This window comes from Ursus maritimus, unplaced genomic scaffold (assembly GCF_017311325.1).
Source record: "Ursus maritimus isolate PB19 unplaced genomic scaffold, ASM1731132v1 scaffold_20, whole genome shotgun sequence".
In the NCBI taxonomy this organism is placed as follows: domain Eukaryota; kingdom Metazoa; phylum Chordata; class Mammalia; order Carnivora; family Ursidae; genus Ursus; species Ursus maritimus.
In genome coordinates, this window is record NW_024424453.1 from 14,567,613 (window position 1) to 14,584,857 (window position 17,245).

The window sequence follows — 17,245 nt, forward strand, 5'->3', positions numbered from 1 at the left end:
GTTAAGTGCTATTGTCATTCCCATTTTACAGATCAGAAAGGTGAGGCCTACAGAGTCAAGGTAACATTCCCAAGGTCACACAGCTAGCAGGTGATCCAGCTGCGATTCCAACCTTAGCAGGCAGTACCTAGAAGCCACACTGTTAACTACTGCATTCCGCTACTGCACTGAAAGATACGAGAGCAGAGCCTTAAACTGTTTCATTCCCTGCTGTAGCCATGGTGCCTAAAATAGTACCTGATGAAGAGTAGGCTGTCAAAAACTACTGTTGAAGGAAGACGGCAAGGAAAAAAAGAGAACAAACAAACGCAGACATATTGATAACCTGTTCTGGTTATTCAATTAGGAATTTGCACAGCTTAGACTCAAACTTGAGGCTCTGTCTCCTAATCTAGGCTCTTGCAACTCTGCCATGGCATGGGTTTTCCCATATACCTGCTCTCGTATGATCTTCACAACCTTCTGAGGTCAAATAAAAACTAAAATTATTCACACCTTTAAGGTTAAGTAACTTTTCCAAAGGCACAGGCTAGTTCATATATTAACTAACCTAGAAGAATAAACCCACATTTCCTGGTTCTAAAGCTGGTGTTTTCCCCATTACATTCAGCTACCTCCTGAAGATGACAAATACTATTGGCTCATTGAGTTAACCCATCCTATGTCCTAGCTGAAATAAAAAGAGACCAATTCCTTGTGTGAAATGTTGGCAGCAAGGGGCTTTTAAAACTTCCTTTTGTTTCCAGACACTAGAATGTCTGCTCTTAGGAGAACATGTGCAATATTCTTTGTGGTTGTAGACTAAGCCTTAAAAAGGGGGATAGATACATGCCTCTTTTAATGAATCCATGCTTTCCTTTCCTCTACCAAGTAACAGAAAAGATGAAAATGGTAAAGATCTTTACAACATTTGTTTTTGAATATATGAAATGTCCAAAACACACATACACAAGGATGGGGCAAACTATCACAGAAATAAAGCAATAAAGAACCAAAATTCTGAGCAATCTTTGAAATGTAATAGCTCAGTTGGAACATTTCCATGGCAACAACAGGATTACATGGTTATGTGCTACTTTTAACATTTAGCACATTTTCCTTAGGAACTGACATGATTACCACAACAAGGTTTCATGGTATTACAAAGACAAAACAGGTATTAGACAAAAGAGGCACTTTCTGCTTGCAAAATTTTTATTGAAAACATGTAAAAAGTGTAAATAGTTTACAAATATGAATCTGTTTAACTCAAAACACCTGAGCAGGTCCTAAAGCCTGCTAAACACTGGGCTCAGGACTTCAGCAAAACACACAAGGAGTAAGTAACTTGCTTCAAGTTATACAGCTGATACAAGTGAGAGCTTCAATTTAAACTCACACCTATTTCTTGAGTATTTATGCTTTCCATTTTGCGAGTAATGTATAAAGGTAACAAAAATTACTGACCTGGTATATACATATCTTTTAAGAGAGATAGTTAAATGAGAAGAAAATTGTGTCAAGTCTGCACTACCAACAGAACTAGTTTATTTGGCAAGTAAATTACCTTCATCAATTCCTCTAATTCCCAGCAGTGATTGTTAAACTTTTTGTGAAATGCTAGAACCTCCTAAGGGTACCTCATGCATTATAATGATTTAATCAGCTAGAATGTTAAATAATAATTTTAAATACATTTAGAAATTAACAAAAAAACTTATTGCCAAGTTTTACTTTTTATAAATTATAATTTTGCCTCAGATTCTCCTAGGGGTAAGAAGTAAAGGGTTCTACTCAAACAACAACAACTAATACTGTCTTAAGCTATAAAAAATTTAGTCAAGGACTCCAAAATATTTCCTATTGAGGATCTAATTATTTAAAGTCTTAAATATATTCTAATGTAGGATACCAGTCCATAGCTTTATGTCTGCTCTTTGCTCCAAGCTCTTTCTTGCCCATGTGACTCAATGGCACTTAGTAGCCAGACGTATTATGGTTATGTGCTAGAAGAAAAACAAAAATAAAATACTTAATCATTAATGTTGGCAGTGTGTTCTGGGTTCTGAACCCAATTTTCAATGGACATATGGGGGATCTCCCCCACACCATGGAACAACTCAACTCAATTCTGACATTATCTACTTAGAGATAGCATCAGATTCCACAGGTTAAAGGTTTAGTCTCATATGACTGCCCCCAACCCTTCAGACACTAATTTTAAGTCCAGGTTATCACCTGTGCTTTTGATTCACTGGCTATAGGTTAGAGGTTCCACTGATACTCCCCTCTTGGGTTCAATTAATTTTCTAGAGTGGCTCACAGAACTCAGAGAAACAATCTACTTACTGGATTAGGTTTATTATGAAAGAATATAACTCAAGAACAGCCAGATGGAAGAGATGAGTAGGGCCAGGTGTGTGAGAACGGACATGGAGTTTCCATGCCCTTTCCAGGCACGGAACTCTCCCCAAATCTCCACATGTTCACCAACCTAGAAGCTCTCTGAACCCTGTCCTTTTGGGTTTTTATGGAGACTCCATTACACAGGCATGACTGATTAAACCACTGGCCACTGGAAATCTATTCAAACTCCAGTCCTCTGCCTCTCCCCAGGGATGGGTGTGTGTGTGTGGGGGGGCGGGGGGACACAGACTGACTAAAAGCTCCAACCCACTCATCACAGAGTTGTTTTTCCTGGCAGTCAGCCCTCATCCTTAGATGGGGTCCCAAAGTCACATCATTAACATAACAAAAGATACCTTCATCACTCTCACCAAATTAGGTGGAAGCACAGAGCTTAAAAGTCATTGGTTAAAACCAGTTATTTGGTTAAAATTGGCTCATTTTCCCTACAAGCTAATATTTGGTAGAGAATAAGGGAAAACATTCCCATTTTGAATGAAAAGCTACAGGCATGTCAATGTATGTTAAGAAGCTAATAACCAACTGGTGTAAGAAAGTACAAGTATGTGGCTTTGAAATAAGAATACAGTAGCTACTTAGTATAGACACATATATTTAATATTGTAAATCTATAAATAAATCACCAGAATTCTTCTATGGGATCCTTAACTCAGCATGTTCATCTTTATTAAAAGCTTTGATTTTCTCTTGGGTTTTGCCGAAATATCAACACATCTTCTAAAATGAAACACAAAGGTAAAAGAAAACAAAACAACTGTTCAGAAAAGAACAAGTCAATTCCACTTCAATATGAATAAAATTGTCCCAAGAGGGTTAGGATGAGTTACCTTTGTGAAAGAAAAGAAATTTTGCTTTTTAAACAGAAAATGAGAGGGGGAAAAACCTTGTTAAGTTTTAGTTTCAAAAGATCTGTCAAACAGGAGAGAAGAAAAGTGATACCTGTACTTACTGTCGTTGGATCCCATGCTAATGAGGTCATCAGAGTCAACATTGTGAACTATGGCTGCTTTGTATCCTGCTCTCTGTGCATTTAAAACCTGCAAGTCAGAAAACAATCACATTATGAGGAAGAGAGTGCTCTGTCATACAGTCCCTCAACTTCAACATAAATCAGCAAATATACACGTGTCTAGGACTAGACTATGTACATATGTAAGAATGGATCTCAAAATGTTCTTGAAACATAATATGCTTTATAATTGATTATCAATGACTTTGGATATCTTCTTGATTTCATTCACGGCCTGAAGTGAATGAGAAGCAAATAAAGGACAGATAAAGCTAAAATACTAAAAGGATCCAAAGCAATAAACCCGTCTAGCTCTAACAGGTAGAGACTTGCTATGATCAGGCTCAAGAGTCATCAGCCCTTTGCATTCAAATCTACCTCTGCTGCTTATTAGGGGAACAAAGTTGGACAAATTATTTTTCTTCATGTGGATTAATCAGAATAATTTTATCCTATCAATGAAAAAAAAAAAAACCCAGTCTGTAGGCGATGAGTGCCTCAAGGAATTAGCACCTGTGAAACAGCTTCACAGAGTAGGCACTCACTAAATATTACTCATTCAAGAGTAAACGTATAGGGGCGCCTGGGTGGCACAGCGGTTGGGCGTCTGCCTTCGGCTCAGGGCGTGATCCCGGCGTTATGGGATCGAGCCCCACATCAGGCTTCTCCGCTATGAGCCTGCTTCTTCCTCTCCCACTCCCCCTGCCTGTGTTCCCTCTCTCGCTGGCTGTCTCTATCTCTGTCAAATAAATAAATACAATCTAAAAAAAAAAAAAGAGAGAGAGTAAACATATAAAATGTGTACTCAAATAGCCCACATTATAACACTACAAACACAAGAAAGAAAATTAGGCAGAGATTTTTTAAAAAACTGATTAAAGTAGCATAAATAGTTCACCAACACAGAACCTACTGCTCTAATGTTAGGAACACGGTAAGAAAACTAACCAGCCAACAAAATTACAAGGAATGTTTTGCAGTCCTGCAAGAAAATCTCAATAATCAAGAAAGTTTGCTATTTTTTTTTTGTTTCTATGTGCATTTTTAAGTACCCAGCTAAAATTGAGAAAATGCTAGCTCCAAAGCTTCTTCCACATGGATATTACTGCTTTTTCAAGGGGAGGGAAAAAATACTCTTAAGAAAGAGATCATAGTTTCTAAATCTTATTTCTTATTTATTACTTATACATTATTATTTATTCATTCTATTACCATAGCAGAAGAGACTTCACTTAGCTTTTAAACAAAAGTATACTTGGTTGGGGTTGCTATTAGTTTATTTGATGCTTTAGTGACCATTTTAACTGTTCCCAAAAAGCTAACCCAGTAACTGAGGAGAAATGTTTCTTTAAGACATTCAAAAAACAATTGTTCCCAGAGATACAATTTAAGAAATATAAAATTTATATCAAAAGCTGTTCTCTTCTAACAAAAAAAACCAAGTTTTAGCTTTCTTTTTAAGGCCAATTAATGCACAGTGAAATTACATGATTTAACTTGTTTCCCTGCAAAATATATATTTGTGAGCGAAGATACAACATAATAGGACACACAGAAAGGTGGTCTCAGGAACCATGATAAAGAGTAAAAAAAGTTCAATTCAACTAGTATTTGTTGAGTTTACATAATAAAATTACATAAGGTCCTATGCAGCACAGTGCAGAACTCAAAGGTGAATCAGAAACAATCATTGTCCTCAAAGAGATCTCAATACTCAAGGATATCCAAAGAGGTCAGGTACTTTCTTGCCTCTATTGCTCATGCTATCATCTCTGTTTGGAATAGGCTTTGTCTTCTGAATGCCTATGGGGACTTCAAATTCCATGACCTCCATGAAGCCTGCCCTGTTCCATGCCCTACTGTGCGTGTTTTCTCAAGCACCCACATAACCACTTATATCAATTTGTTTTCATTTTTCTTAAAGATCTTATATAGTGCCTTATATTATACTTATGTATACATGTACTATTCCATTTCAAAAAAAAAAAAAATCTTTCATGGGGTCCTTAAATCTCCTGCAGTTGTCTATGTGTGAGCTTTTCTGGTAAGAAGGGATAAAGCCATCAATTTACAAAAGGCTTTCTGAACTCCCAAATGTTAAGAACCACCAATATAATTTAATGGATTTACAACAATCTGCTACATGTGTAATTAAATCTAGCCATTAGATTCTTAAAACTGCATGGAGCAACTGAGGAGAAATGTTTCCTTCATACATCCAAAACACAATTGTTTCCATAAATACAATATAATATTATATCAGTATCAGAGGCTGTTCTCTGCTAACAAAATAATAAAATTCCTAAAATAGAAAACTTAGAAAACCACTAAAATAGGCAGGAATTTTGAACGTACAGTGTGAATTCCAAAAATTAGAAACATGTGTTCACAAAATTTAACAAGAAGTCTTCCCTAAGGCTTTTGTTGTTTTTATTGATCTCTAAAATAAAGTATTAAAATTAAATCAAGAAACACATTAACATATGGACCAACAGACTTACGAATACAAACAAGGAAACTATATCCATGTTTATGAACTACAAAACTTGTGCGTCAAAATAAATTACATTTTTAACTAAGCAGCAGCTGGTATTTTTAAGAACATGAGGCAGAAATAAAACCTAAATCATTTAGTAAGCATGTGCAAGGTTTCACATTCATAAAATGCAACCTCAAACACATGGTATCAGATGGAGGCAAAGAACTCAAAGATTCATGAATAAAAAGCACATACCGTGAACAAACCTAAATTCCAAAAGAGATATCAAAACTGAAAATTTCATGAAAAAGCCTTCTGAATTGTATTGCCAATTCGCCTTTTTTAAGGAGACTGATCAGAGCTATTAGCTCAAATTGTGGTAAATGCTCTAAATATTTTACATCTAATAAATAAGCTGCAACTAAATTATGTAGACCAGGCGGTACCTATCCAAGAGTTCTAGAGAAATACGGGACTGCTGGCTTGTTATAGAAAGTAGCCAGTGTGTCCGAAGATAGCAAACTGCTAACGGAAAAACCTTCAGTAAGGTTCTAAAAGGAACCCTGGAAATGACACAATAGTTCATCTTATTTCCAGATGGGACAAATTGGTAATACTGTCACTATTAAAACAAGTCTTGTAAGAAGAACTGATTGAGCTGTCAAGATCATAAGTAGAGATCTTTTACAGGATACAAAGGCATGAGAAGCTGGGGGGAAACTGTTGATAGAATACGTGTAAGAAGGCTCCAGACTAAAAGCTATAATGAATAAAGGAAGCTTCTATATGCTAGTGCTTTAAATATACTATCTCCAATACCTAACACACCTCAACAAAGTAGAGGAAATGAGGAAAAATGAGGTAAGCGAAAGTGCCCTACAATCACATTTAGGCAGAGCTGAGATTGGAACATAATTTTATCTGATTAGATAGAGAAGCATGGGGTTTCCCAATGAAATCAGGAGGAGAACCAGAATTATTAATCTTACTTAACATTTTACAAATGTGTGGGAAAAGGAACTGAACTGAGAAATCATCAAAACTTAGACAACATGATCATAAAACCTTGTGGGTCAAACGAAACCTATATGCAAAACAGAGTATAAGCCAAGAAGAAAAGTGCTAAAATATTGTCATGGAGTTTATGGAAAGTTAGAGGGGAAATACTTAGTGGGTAAAATGCTTATCACAGATTTTATGGGACCTGAATTACACTTTATCAAAGAGAAGAAATTTGAGCTAACAGTAGAAAAGAATTGGGGGAAATTTCTCGTATGATAGAAAAGAGAAAGAACAAAAGGACCTAGCAAGGCCTATTAAAAACAAAACAAAATAAAACACGGTTGGCATTACTAAATAAAGAAGAATGGTACTGAAAGGAACATCAGCAGAAAAGTTAAAAATATAAACTCCCGGAACAAGATTACCTGGATTTGAATTCTGACTCTGTCATATACAAGTTGTACAAATTTAGGCAAGTAAGGGTAACTCCTCTGAAACATGAGCCCGATAATATATCCAACTTAAAAAGAGTTATTCTGAGGATTAAATGATTTAATATAGGTAGAGCACTTAAAATAGACAGTATCTGGCACTTATTAAATAAGTGCTAGTTATGAGTACTGTCACTGCTATTGATTTTTATTGTTGCTCTTGGAGAATCCACGGTGAGAAGAAAGAAAACAAAGGGCCAGATTGTGCAGGACTACCCTGAAGACCACTCTGAAAAACAGACAGGTCTACTCTGTTAGGGTTCACAGAAGGGGCTGGCATGGCTGAGGCAGTATTTTAGAATAAATCTGGTCTACCTAAATTGAAAAGAAAGGAGAAACTGAAGATCTGGAGCTGTTATGAAAAGGCAGGATAGAATGATGGCAATGATATGAAAGAACACCAGCTTTTATTCTTCTTCATAAACTACTTTTTGAACCTAGGAAACTTGGGGAATATGCTTAAACAAAAATGGGGAAAGCTTGAGAAGCAGAGCTTGTTTTCACAAGGAAAGTGAAAGGAATGTCTCGGAGTACACTGTATGGGAAAGGTAGTGAGGTTTCTATATATAGATTTTTCTAGGTAGATAGAATACAATAGATTAATTAGACTTGAGATAAAAATTTAAAGATTTTTGGCAAATTAATTCACTCATTCATTCAACAAATATTTGGAATATAGATTTATTCTATAAATCTATGGTGGCTAGATTGCCACCTGGTTGTTAAAAATAACTAAACTTTTTTTTTTTTTTTTAAGATTTTATTTATTTATTTGACAGAGAGCCAGCGAGAGAGGGAACACAAGCAGGGGGAATGGGAGAGGAAGAAGCAGGCTCCCAGCAGAGCAGGGAGCCCAATGTGGGGCTCGATCCCAGGACCCTGGGATCATGACCTGAGCCGAAGGCAGATACTTAATGACTGAGCCACCCAGGTGCCCCAATAATTAAACTTTTAATAAAACATAATCCATCCACAGTTTTACATTTCTTATAGCCTTCAAACCCCTTTAATATCTGTATGTGAACTAAGTGTACTTTGTTTTTCCTCTGAGGGGAGCTGCTACACATAAACAGACCTATGTATATCTCTAAACTATATACCTGCGAGAATGGTAAAAATTCAACAGAGCTGACTTTCCTTGATGGAAAATAACCTTGAAAAGAACCCAATTATTGACAGCACAGACACTTGTAACAAGAACATTTTTTTAAATTTGAAACACATTTCAAGTTCTAAAGTCTTTATCTGAATTATAGATTTGTTTTTTCCTTGAATGAAGAATAATTTGTAACATCTGAACAACAGTGAAAAGGCAAGCTCAAAACCAGGATTATTTTGGACAGACAGGTAACATTCCATGAACACCATACACATATCTCCTACAGATGACCCATGTTTCTAAGAACATCTGCTTTCAAGTGATGGGACAAAACATGTTTGATTCAAAATAGCAGCCAATTTCAAATATATTCTCTTCTAATTTTAGTGATAATACAACCCTAAATATAGTTCATTATTTCACCATCTTAAGTGTAAAAAGGTCATTTATTTTTAACTAGGAAGCTGAAAGAATATACTGAAATATGTCAGATTGTAATTCATTCAGAATGAAAATATGATTTAGAGGTAAATTTCTGTGACATGTTATAATTTTATTTACTAAAACAAGTAAAGTAGTAATAGAAGTAAAAAAAGACGTAATAAATATTAGGGAAATTCTACCTGGAAAGTCTACCTGGCTTGGGTATAAATATAAAAAAATACACCTATCTCAAGATGCATTGTAAGTGCTTGACTACTAGGAAGAGAATGACTAAATTTAATCATGATACTTTCAGTGACTTTAAAGCATCTTTTATTTTCTTTTGGCTCTCAATCTACTTTCCTGCCCCAGAATGAACTTGAGTTCACACTTCATATTGACATTTTAAAATATTTCTACATTATTAGTGTTATCTAAAAAAAATCCCACAATCAACATATTTTCTGGTAAAACACTGAATGTTTTCTCCTGAATAAGATGAGAGAGAAAGATGTTCATTCTCACCACATCTATTCAGCATTGTACTGAAGTTCTGGCCAATGAAATAAGGAAGGTGGGAGGCACGGGGCAGTGGGGGTGGGGAAGAGAGAAAGAAAGAGTGAACGTAGATTACAAAAGAAGATGCTCTTAATTTGTAAGTTGACATAATCATCTACTTAGATGAATTAATAAAAGGCTGCAAGAGGAAACAACTGAGTTTAGAATTCTGCAACCAGCTTAAACTTCCTTCAAAAATGAAGGTGAGGAGCACCTGGGTGGCTCAGTCAGCTGAGCAACTGACTCTTGATTTTTGGCTCTGGTCATGATCTCAGAGTCCTGAGATCGAGCCCCAACTCAGGCTTAGTGCAGAGTCTGCTTGTACCGACCCCCCACACACTTGCTCACTCTCTCTTTCTCTCTCCCTAAAATAAAACAGAATCTTTAAAAAAAACATGAAGGTGAAATTAAGATATTTCCAGATGAACAAAAACTGAGAGAATCTATGTCAGTGGCCCTACAAGAAATATCAAAAGGAGTCTTTCGGGCTTAAATCAATGAAATGAAGAACAGCCAATAACTTGAATCTACACAAAATAAGTAGCAGCAGTAAATATAACTACATAGGTGTTATGAAAACAGTATAAAGATATTTTGTCTCCTCAGACAAGGGAAACAAGAGCAAAAATAAACTACTGGGACTACACCAAAATAAAAAGCTTTTGCAGAGTGAAAGAAATCATCAACAAAATGAAAAGGCAACCTACTGAATGGGAGAAGATATTTGCACATGATTTGATTAGAAGTTAATATCCAAAATATATAAAGCATACAACTCAACGCCAAAGTATGTGTTGATGAGGATATGGAGAAAAAGGAACCCTAGTGAACTGCTGGTGGCAATATACATTAGTACAGCCACTGTGGAAAACAATTCAGAGGTTTCTCAAAAATTAAAAATAGAAATACCATAAAACCTGGTAATTCTGCTACTGGGTATTTGTGAAATAAGTAAGACAGAGAAAGACAAACACCAAAAGATTTGATTTATATGTGAAATCTAAAAACCAAAGCAAAGCAGAAACGGCATAAATACAGAGAACAAACTGGTTGTTGTCAGAGGCAAAAAAGGGTGAAGATGAGTGGCAAGTACAGGTTTCCAGTTATAGAATGAGTAAGTGACAGGGGTGAAAGGTACAGCAGAGAACACCGTTAACGGTATTGTGATAGTGTCGTATGGTGAGATGGTAGCTACACTTATGGTGAGTACCATATAACATATAGAGTTGGAATCACTATGTTGTACACCTGAAACTAATGTAACATGTGTCAACTATACTTCAATTAAAAAAATGAAAGAAAAAGGATAATCTTCAATAAATGGTGCTGGAACAATTAGATCCCCATATGCTAAAAAAACAAAGAATATTGATGCATCCCTTGCACCAAATTCAAATACTAACTAAAAATGAACCACTTAGACCTCAATTTAAAACATAACACTGCGAAATTTCCAGAGGAAAATATAAGGAGAAATTTCTGTGACCTTAGGAAGGCAAATGTTTCTTTCTTACAACATCAAAAGCATAATGCATTTTACAAAAAAAAGCGGGTCTCCTCAAAATTAATTTCTTCTCTTTGAAAGACATTGTGAAGAATAAACAAGCCATAGGCTAGAAGAAAATGTTTGCACCATGCATATCTGATAAAGGATTTACATTCCAGAATATATCAAGAACTTTCAAAACTTATTAATAAGAAAACAACCCAATAAAAATATTGGCAAAAGATTGAAGAGACTCTTTACCAAGTAGGCATACTGGTGGCAAATACACACATGAACACTGCTCAGAAAAACTTGCTGGCTGGCTGGCTGATGAGGTTTAGCTTTCCTGAAGGTATCTGCTACCTGATTTTATTTTTATAATAATTTTTTATTATGTTAGACACCATACAGTACATCCCTAGTTTTTGATGTAAAGTTCCATGATTCATTACTTGGGTATAACACCCAGTGTACCATGCAATACGTGCCCTCCTTAATACCGGCCTATCCCATTCCCCCACCCACCTCCCCTCTGAAGCCCTCAGTGTTTCCCAGAGTCCATAGTCTCTCATGGTTCATTCCCCCTTCTGTTTACCCCCCCTTTCTTCTTCCCTTTCTTCTCCTACCAATCTACCTACTTCTTATGTTCCATAAATGAGTGAAACCATATGATAATTGTCTTTCTCTGCTTGACTTATTTCGCTTAGCATTATCTCCTCCAGTCCTGTCCTCTGCTACCTGATTTAACTGTTTAGAATTCATTTTGATGATTATTCTAGTAATAAGAACAAGCGAAACGATTCTAGTGCAAACATACATACTAAAGCAAGATAAAAGTAAGTTGTAAATATCTCTATCTTCGGACCCTCCTAGTAGGACAAGTAATTCTTAAAATGTTAGCTACATTAAGATAAATACAATGAGGGGCACCTGGGTGGCACAGCGGTTAAGCGTCTGCCTTCGGCTCGGGGCGTGATCCCGGCGTTATGGGATCGAGCCCCACATCAGGCTCCTCCGCTAGGAGCCTGCTTCTTCCTCTCCCACTCCCCCTGCTTGTGTTCCCTCTCTCGCTGGCTGTCTCTATCTCTGTCAAATAAATAAATAAAATCTTAAAAAAAAAAAGATAAATACAATGAGGTAGAGCTGCTTCTCATGGTATTTCTTAATACAAAATGATGGTATCATGCCAAGTTCATCTGAGTCAAACAATCTGATGGGGACCAATTTTGTTTGATCCATGTCCTCAGCTTTCTAAAGATCTGCCCTGATGGGGGGATGGATTTTAGACTATTCAGTTAAGACTGCAAAAACGACAAATTCCATAAAAAATTCTTCTCTCAATTAGGCCTTTGATAGGTACCCGGTATCAGGGATTTCAATACTACTAGACAAAGAGTGCAGATGGACATCCATTAATGACCCTAACTAACAAGGGCACGTGTCTGAGAAGTCCACCTCACCACCACTACCTGGCTAGAGTAAGAGTTTCTGCTTCATTTCAACGCTAACAGTTTATTTCCTCAGCTCTCTTCATCTGCAGAAAGTATCTAAGAATTAAAAGTTGCTACTACCTTCTTTTCATAAAGACTTTATTAGATGACCATTAGAGGCCTCTGAGATTATGTGCTTCCCCCTTCATCTCTATTATTTCATATTTTTTGCTTTAATTTGCAACCTATCTTATGGTAGAACAAAAATCTTAATAGTCTCATTAAGCCTTTTTTTATTCTATTTGTTTCCTTTTTTTCCGAAGTAAAGGCTACTGCCCTGTTCCTCATCCAGTTCCAAAGGATATCAGTATATTTTAAACTGTTTAAGGAATTTAAAGGTGATCAGGCCTTTGTATTTACCCATATGCTCTAAGTACTATTATGAGAGTATGCGAAAAGTCCAAGAGATATTCTGGCCACTGAATACAGCTTAGACTACCAAAGGATAAAATTATGTATAGTTAGCAGCAAAAGTTCCTTTAGCAAGGTCCAAAGCTATACAGTACTTGCTAGAGAGTCTGAAGGTAGAGTCCTTACCACCCCGCTCTTAAGAGAGCAGGGTATTTGCAAATGATACTACATATAAAAGACTGGTATCCAAGATCTACAAAGAACTTCTCAAACTCAATACGTGAGAAACAAACAAATCATAACATGGGCAGAAGATATGAACAGACACTTTTCCAATGATGACATACAAATGGCTAACAGACACATGAAAAAATGTTCAAAATCATTAGCCATCAGGGAAATTCAAATAAAAACCACACTAAGATACCATCTTACGCCAGTTAGAATGGCAAAAATTGACAAGGCAAGAAACAACAATTGTTGGAGAGGATGAGGAGAAGGGGGATCCCTCCTACATTGTTGGTGGGAATGCAAGTTGGTACAGCCACTCTGGAAAACAGTGCGGAGGTCCCTTAAAAAGTTAAAAATTGAGCTACCCTATGACCCAGTCATTGCACTACTGGGTATTTACCCCAAAGATACAGACGTAGTGAACAGAAGGGCCATATGCACCCCAATGTTCATAGCAGCATTGCCCACAATAGCTAAATCGTGGAATGAGCCAAGATGCCCTTCAACAGATGACTGGATTAAGAAGTTGTGGTCCATATATACAATGGAATATTACTCAGCTATCAGAAAGAACGAGTTCTCAACATTTGCTACAACATGGACGGCACTGGAGGAGATAATGCTAAGTGAAATAAGTCAAGCAGAGAAAGACAATTATCATATGATTTCTGTCATCTATGGAACATAAGAACTAGGAAGATTGGTAGGGGAAGAAAGGGATAAAGAAAGGGGGGGTAATCAGAAGGGGGAATGAAGCATGAGAGACTATGGACTCAGAAACAAACTGAGGGCTTCAGAGGGGAGGGGGGTGGGGGAATGGGATAGACTGGTGATGGGTAGTAAGGAGGGCACGTATTGCATGGTGCACTGGGTGTTATACGCAACTAATGAATCATCGAACTTTACATCAAAAACCAGGGATGTACTGTATGGTGACTAACATAATATAATAAAAAAAACATTAAAAAAAAAGAGAGCGGGGTAAGTCCAAAGTTGTACCGTGAAAGAGACCATCCTCCAAATATGGGATCCTTAATGACTACTCCATATCAAAGTTTGAGAATTTAGTGACTTCAGTTCACTAGAAAGGATATAAATTGTTGCACCAAGAACTCTACCTCTTGGTTTATTGCCTTTTAAAGCTGCAGTCCTTAATGTACAGAGCAGGTGAGCACAAATGCAAATGGAAGCATCACCACCCTTCATTCAATTTCAGGACAGGGAGGATGATCAGGATAGGTACATATGAATTACAGGACATATCTGCTTAGAGACAATAAAAAGAAAAAAATGCAAAGGAGCTAAAATTTGCTTCTTTTATTGGTAATAAGAAACAAGTTTATTGGCCACAGCTTGCTAGCTAACTTTACCTCACGCTCCAATACACGTTAAGCTTCCTAGAAGAGAATTCCTAGTTCACTGACTTGCAGCTATTATGAGAATTCAACAGGCCCCATGAACACTAGTTCAGGTAGGGTTTCTTCACTGCTCCCCTATGAGAAATGTGGAGATAATGCTAGAATCTATGAAACACTGATTCCTAAATATAGCCATTATGCTTAATATATGATAGCTGGAACTATGTCTCCTGATTTTTTGGTAAACACTTCAGTGCTGGCATGGGGCAGGCCTTGAAAATGTAATGACCACACTTTTCAATGATATTGTTTGATATCACTGATATTAAAATGGTATCACTGAATTAAAAAATTAGAAATAAAAGGGAACTTCCCTATCCTGATAAAGAACATCTTGGTAAAAACATTAATTATCAGAAAACTAAGCCTGTTATCATCTTGAAAAATAAAGATGATAAAATAACATTTAGAGTACTTTGGATGCGATATTTTATGCTCCTTAAGGAAAGGAACTAGCTTGTTTGTTTGTATATCTCTCAAGCCTAGAAGAAGCTCTCTCTATATATAAATACTGGTTTAATCAAACTAAATCACAACTAAGGTAATAGTCTGACCAGCCCTACCCAACAAGACGTATGCCACAAAAGTAAAAGTTCCTGTATCTGTTGCTTAGTTCCCCCTAAAAAACATGCCAAAAATTTTACTTCAGTCATCATGGATAAAAATGTTTCTCAAATATTTTGCATTTTCCCAGCTTTCTCAGTAAAAGGTACCAAATATGATTTGACCTTTTCCAGTGACTTGGGGGATCATCATGAACAGGCTTCACCAGACCCTAGCTGGTTTTTCTCTTTAAAGTGTTAAATGTCACTTCCTCTCTGTCTGTACTCACTAGCAGTAGGCTACTAGTAGTCATTCCAGCCTTCCTCCACCCTTACCTCTTTTCTGTGGTAAAGAAACAAAGAAGTAAACCTGGTAAGAATTCAACTCTTAAAAAATAAGTACATAAAAGTTCTAAGAAAAGTTGTCAAGAAAAGTATGTGGTTTTAATGCTGAACCNTTGTGACATTATCGTGATACAAAGGCATGTTTCCTCTCTTATATAAGGTTATATTTCAAGAGTGTTGACCTTCTGACAAATGGCATACGTTTATTTAAGATTGGAGAAAAGCTGAACTTGTTTAATTAGAAAATAATTTTGGCAGGGCTGGTACAATCTGTGTTTGTATGCAAAGCCACACTTATTTGTTTCAAGTATAGCAGAAAACAGAAGATAGAATCCTTGGGAACTTTAAAAATTAAAGAGTTTGGGTTACATTCCAGTGGCAGCATTTTAAAGTCAATCTTTGTTTTGGTACATGGGAAAGCAATTTTTAAATACTGAAGGTAGTATAAAACTGTGGGTAATAAAATAATTTAGTGGACTTGGGTGAACTTTTTTTTTTTAATAAAAAGAAATTTCATATAGCAGAATATTATAGGGTATTCATAAATATTATTTCATCAAACTTTATTATTGGCTATGTGTTGTATATGTATTTGGGGCAAGGATAAAAAAAGATTTCTTATTGCGGATTTGGCTGTACTTTCTTACAGTCAAAAAAGTTGAAAACCTAGAGGCGCCCGGGTGGCACAGTCGTTAAGCGTCTGCCTTCGGCTCAGGGCGTGATCCCAGCGTTCTGGGATCGAGCCCCACATCAGGCTCCTCTGCTAGGAGCCTGCTTCTTCCTCTCCCACTCCCCCTGCTTGTGTTCCCTCTCTCGCTGGCTGTCTCTGTCAAATAAATAATAAATAAAATCTTTAAAACAAAAAAGTTGAAAACCTATTTATATAATGAGTTCTTAATGTTCTATAGATAGTCTGCAATCAGAAAAAAAAACTTATGATCTTCATTGCAGCAATAATATTCTGCAACACACCATCACAAAGTCAAAGTCTTTAGCTGATGGGTCTCTAAATGTGGCTGTCCCCAATGAAGTTTTAATATTTTATCTGGGGCATGATTAGTACAATAAATTAAAACTAAAAATAATCCTTTTTTTTTCTTAAAGACGTTAAAGTAAACCCAAATAAACCTTTATGTGCGGCTATTTCTAAGATTGTCACTAGTTTGAAGATGCTGTTAAAAAAAACCACTTTGCAATGAACTTTACCAGTTAGAATTAACCACATTAGTTAAAAGTTGCCTAAATAAATTTTCAGAATTGCAATTTAATAGAAGTATCCATAAATTATTCTCTAGTTATAGATGCATATTAAATTGATGTTAAAATGAAAAATATCAAAATTCATATTTTTTGATACTGCTGGGACTCATATTCTATTCTAATCAAATCTTAATTATTTCTCATCCTAATGAGAATAAGAAGCTCCATTTCAACCCACCTACCACTGTAAATAAAGCTTGTTGAAAGAACTTTTTGTGTAACAAAAGACAACTCTGCACTTACTATGAGCCAACCAAGAATTCCCACGTACTGACAGACTTGTACTACACTTGAAATGTAACTGAGGGAACAATTACAATGAGCATTTTGATGCTCAGCACCACCCAGTGGTAGAACTCTGAACATGCGCCCTCCTTTACTGCTCATTCATTTTGGTGCTCCAGGCACTCCACTAAAAAACTCAGTATACAGAACTTCATAAAATGTTAAGTTCTACTCCCAAGAAGCTGACGTGAGAAAGTACCCATGGGTTTTTCAGGCTATAATCAAGCTAAGGAGAAATAAAATAATAATATATAAAATGAGAATCTACTGTAAAGAAATAGGAAATGCACAGTACTTTTGGGGTTTGGTCTGGCCTTAGCAAAGAATTTTTTTCATCACAAGCTTTTTCAAATACAAGACAGAAAATGAG

General features: G+C 36.3%; 1 protein-coding gene across 6 annotated transcripts in view; it reads right to left on the reverse strand.

Annotated features, from left to right (window-relative positions):
• RNF13 (ring finger protein 13) overlaps positions 1-17,245 on the reverse strand; it is a 168,776-nt gene that overhangs the window by 71,329 nt on the left and 80,202 nt on the right. For 3 of the 6 annotated variants that reach the window (XM_008707231.2, XM_008707221.2, XM_008707236.2), the window contains one exon: positions 3,356-3,443. In XM_008707231.2, coding sequence (XP_008705453.1) covers positions 3,356-3,443 — 88 coding nt within the window. Of the gene's footprint in view, positions 1-3,345; positions 3,444-17,245 lie in introns of all 6 variants that reach the window. The other 3 variants (XM_008707242.2, XM_040636681.1, XM_040636680.1) reach the window with 1 other exon arrangement.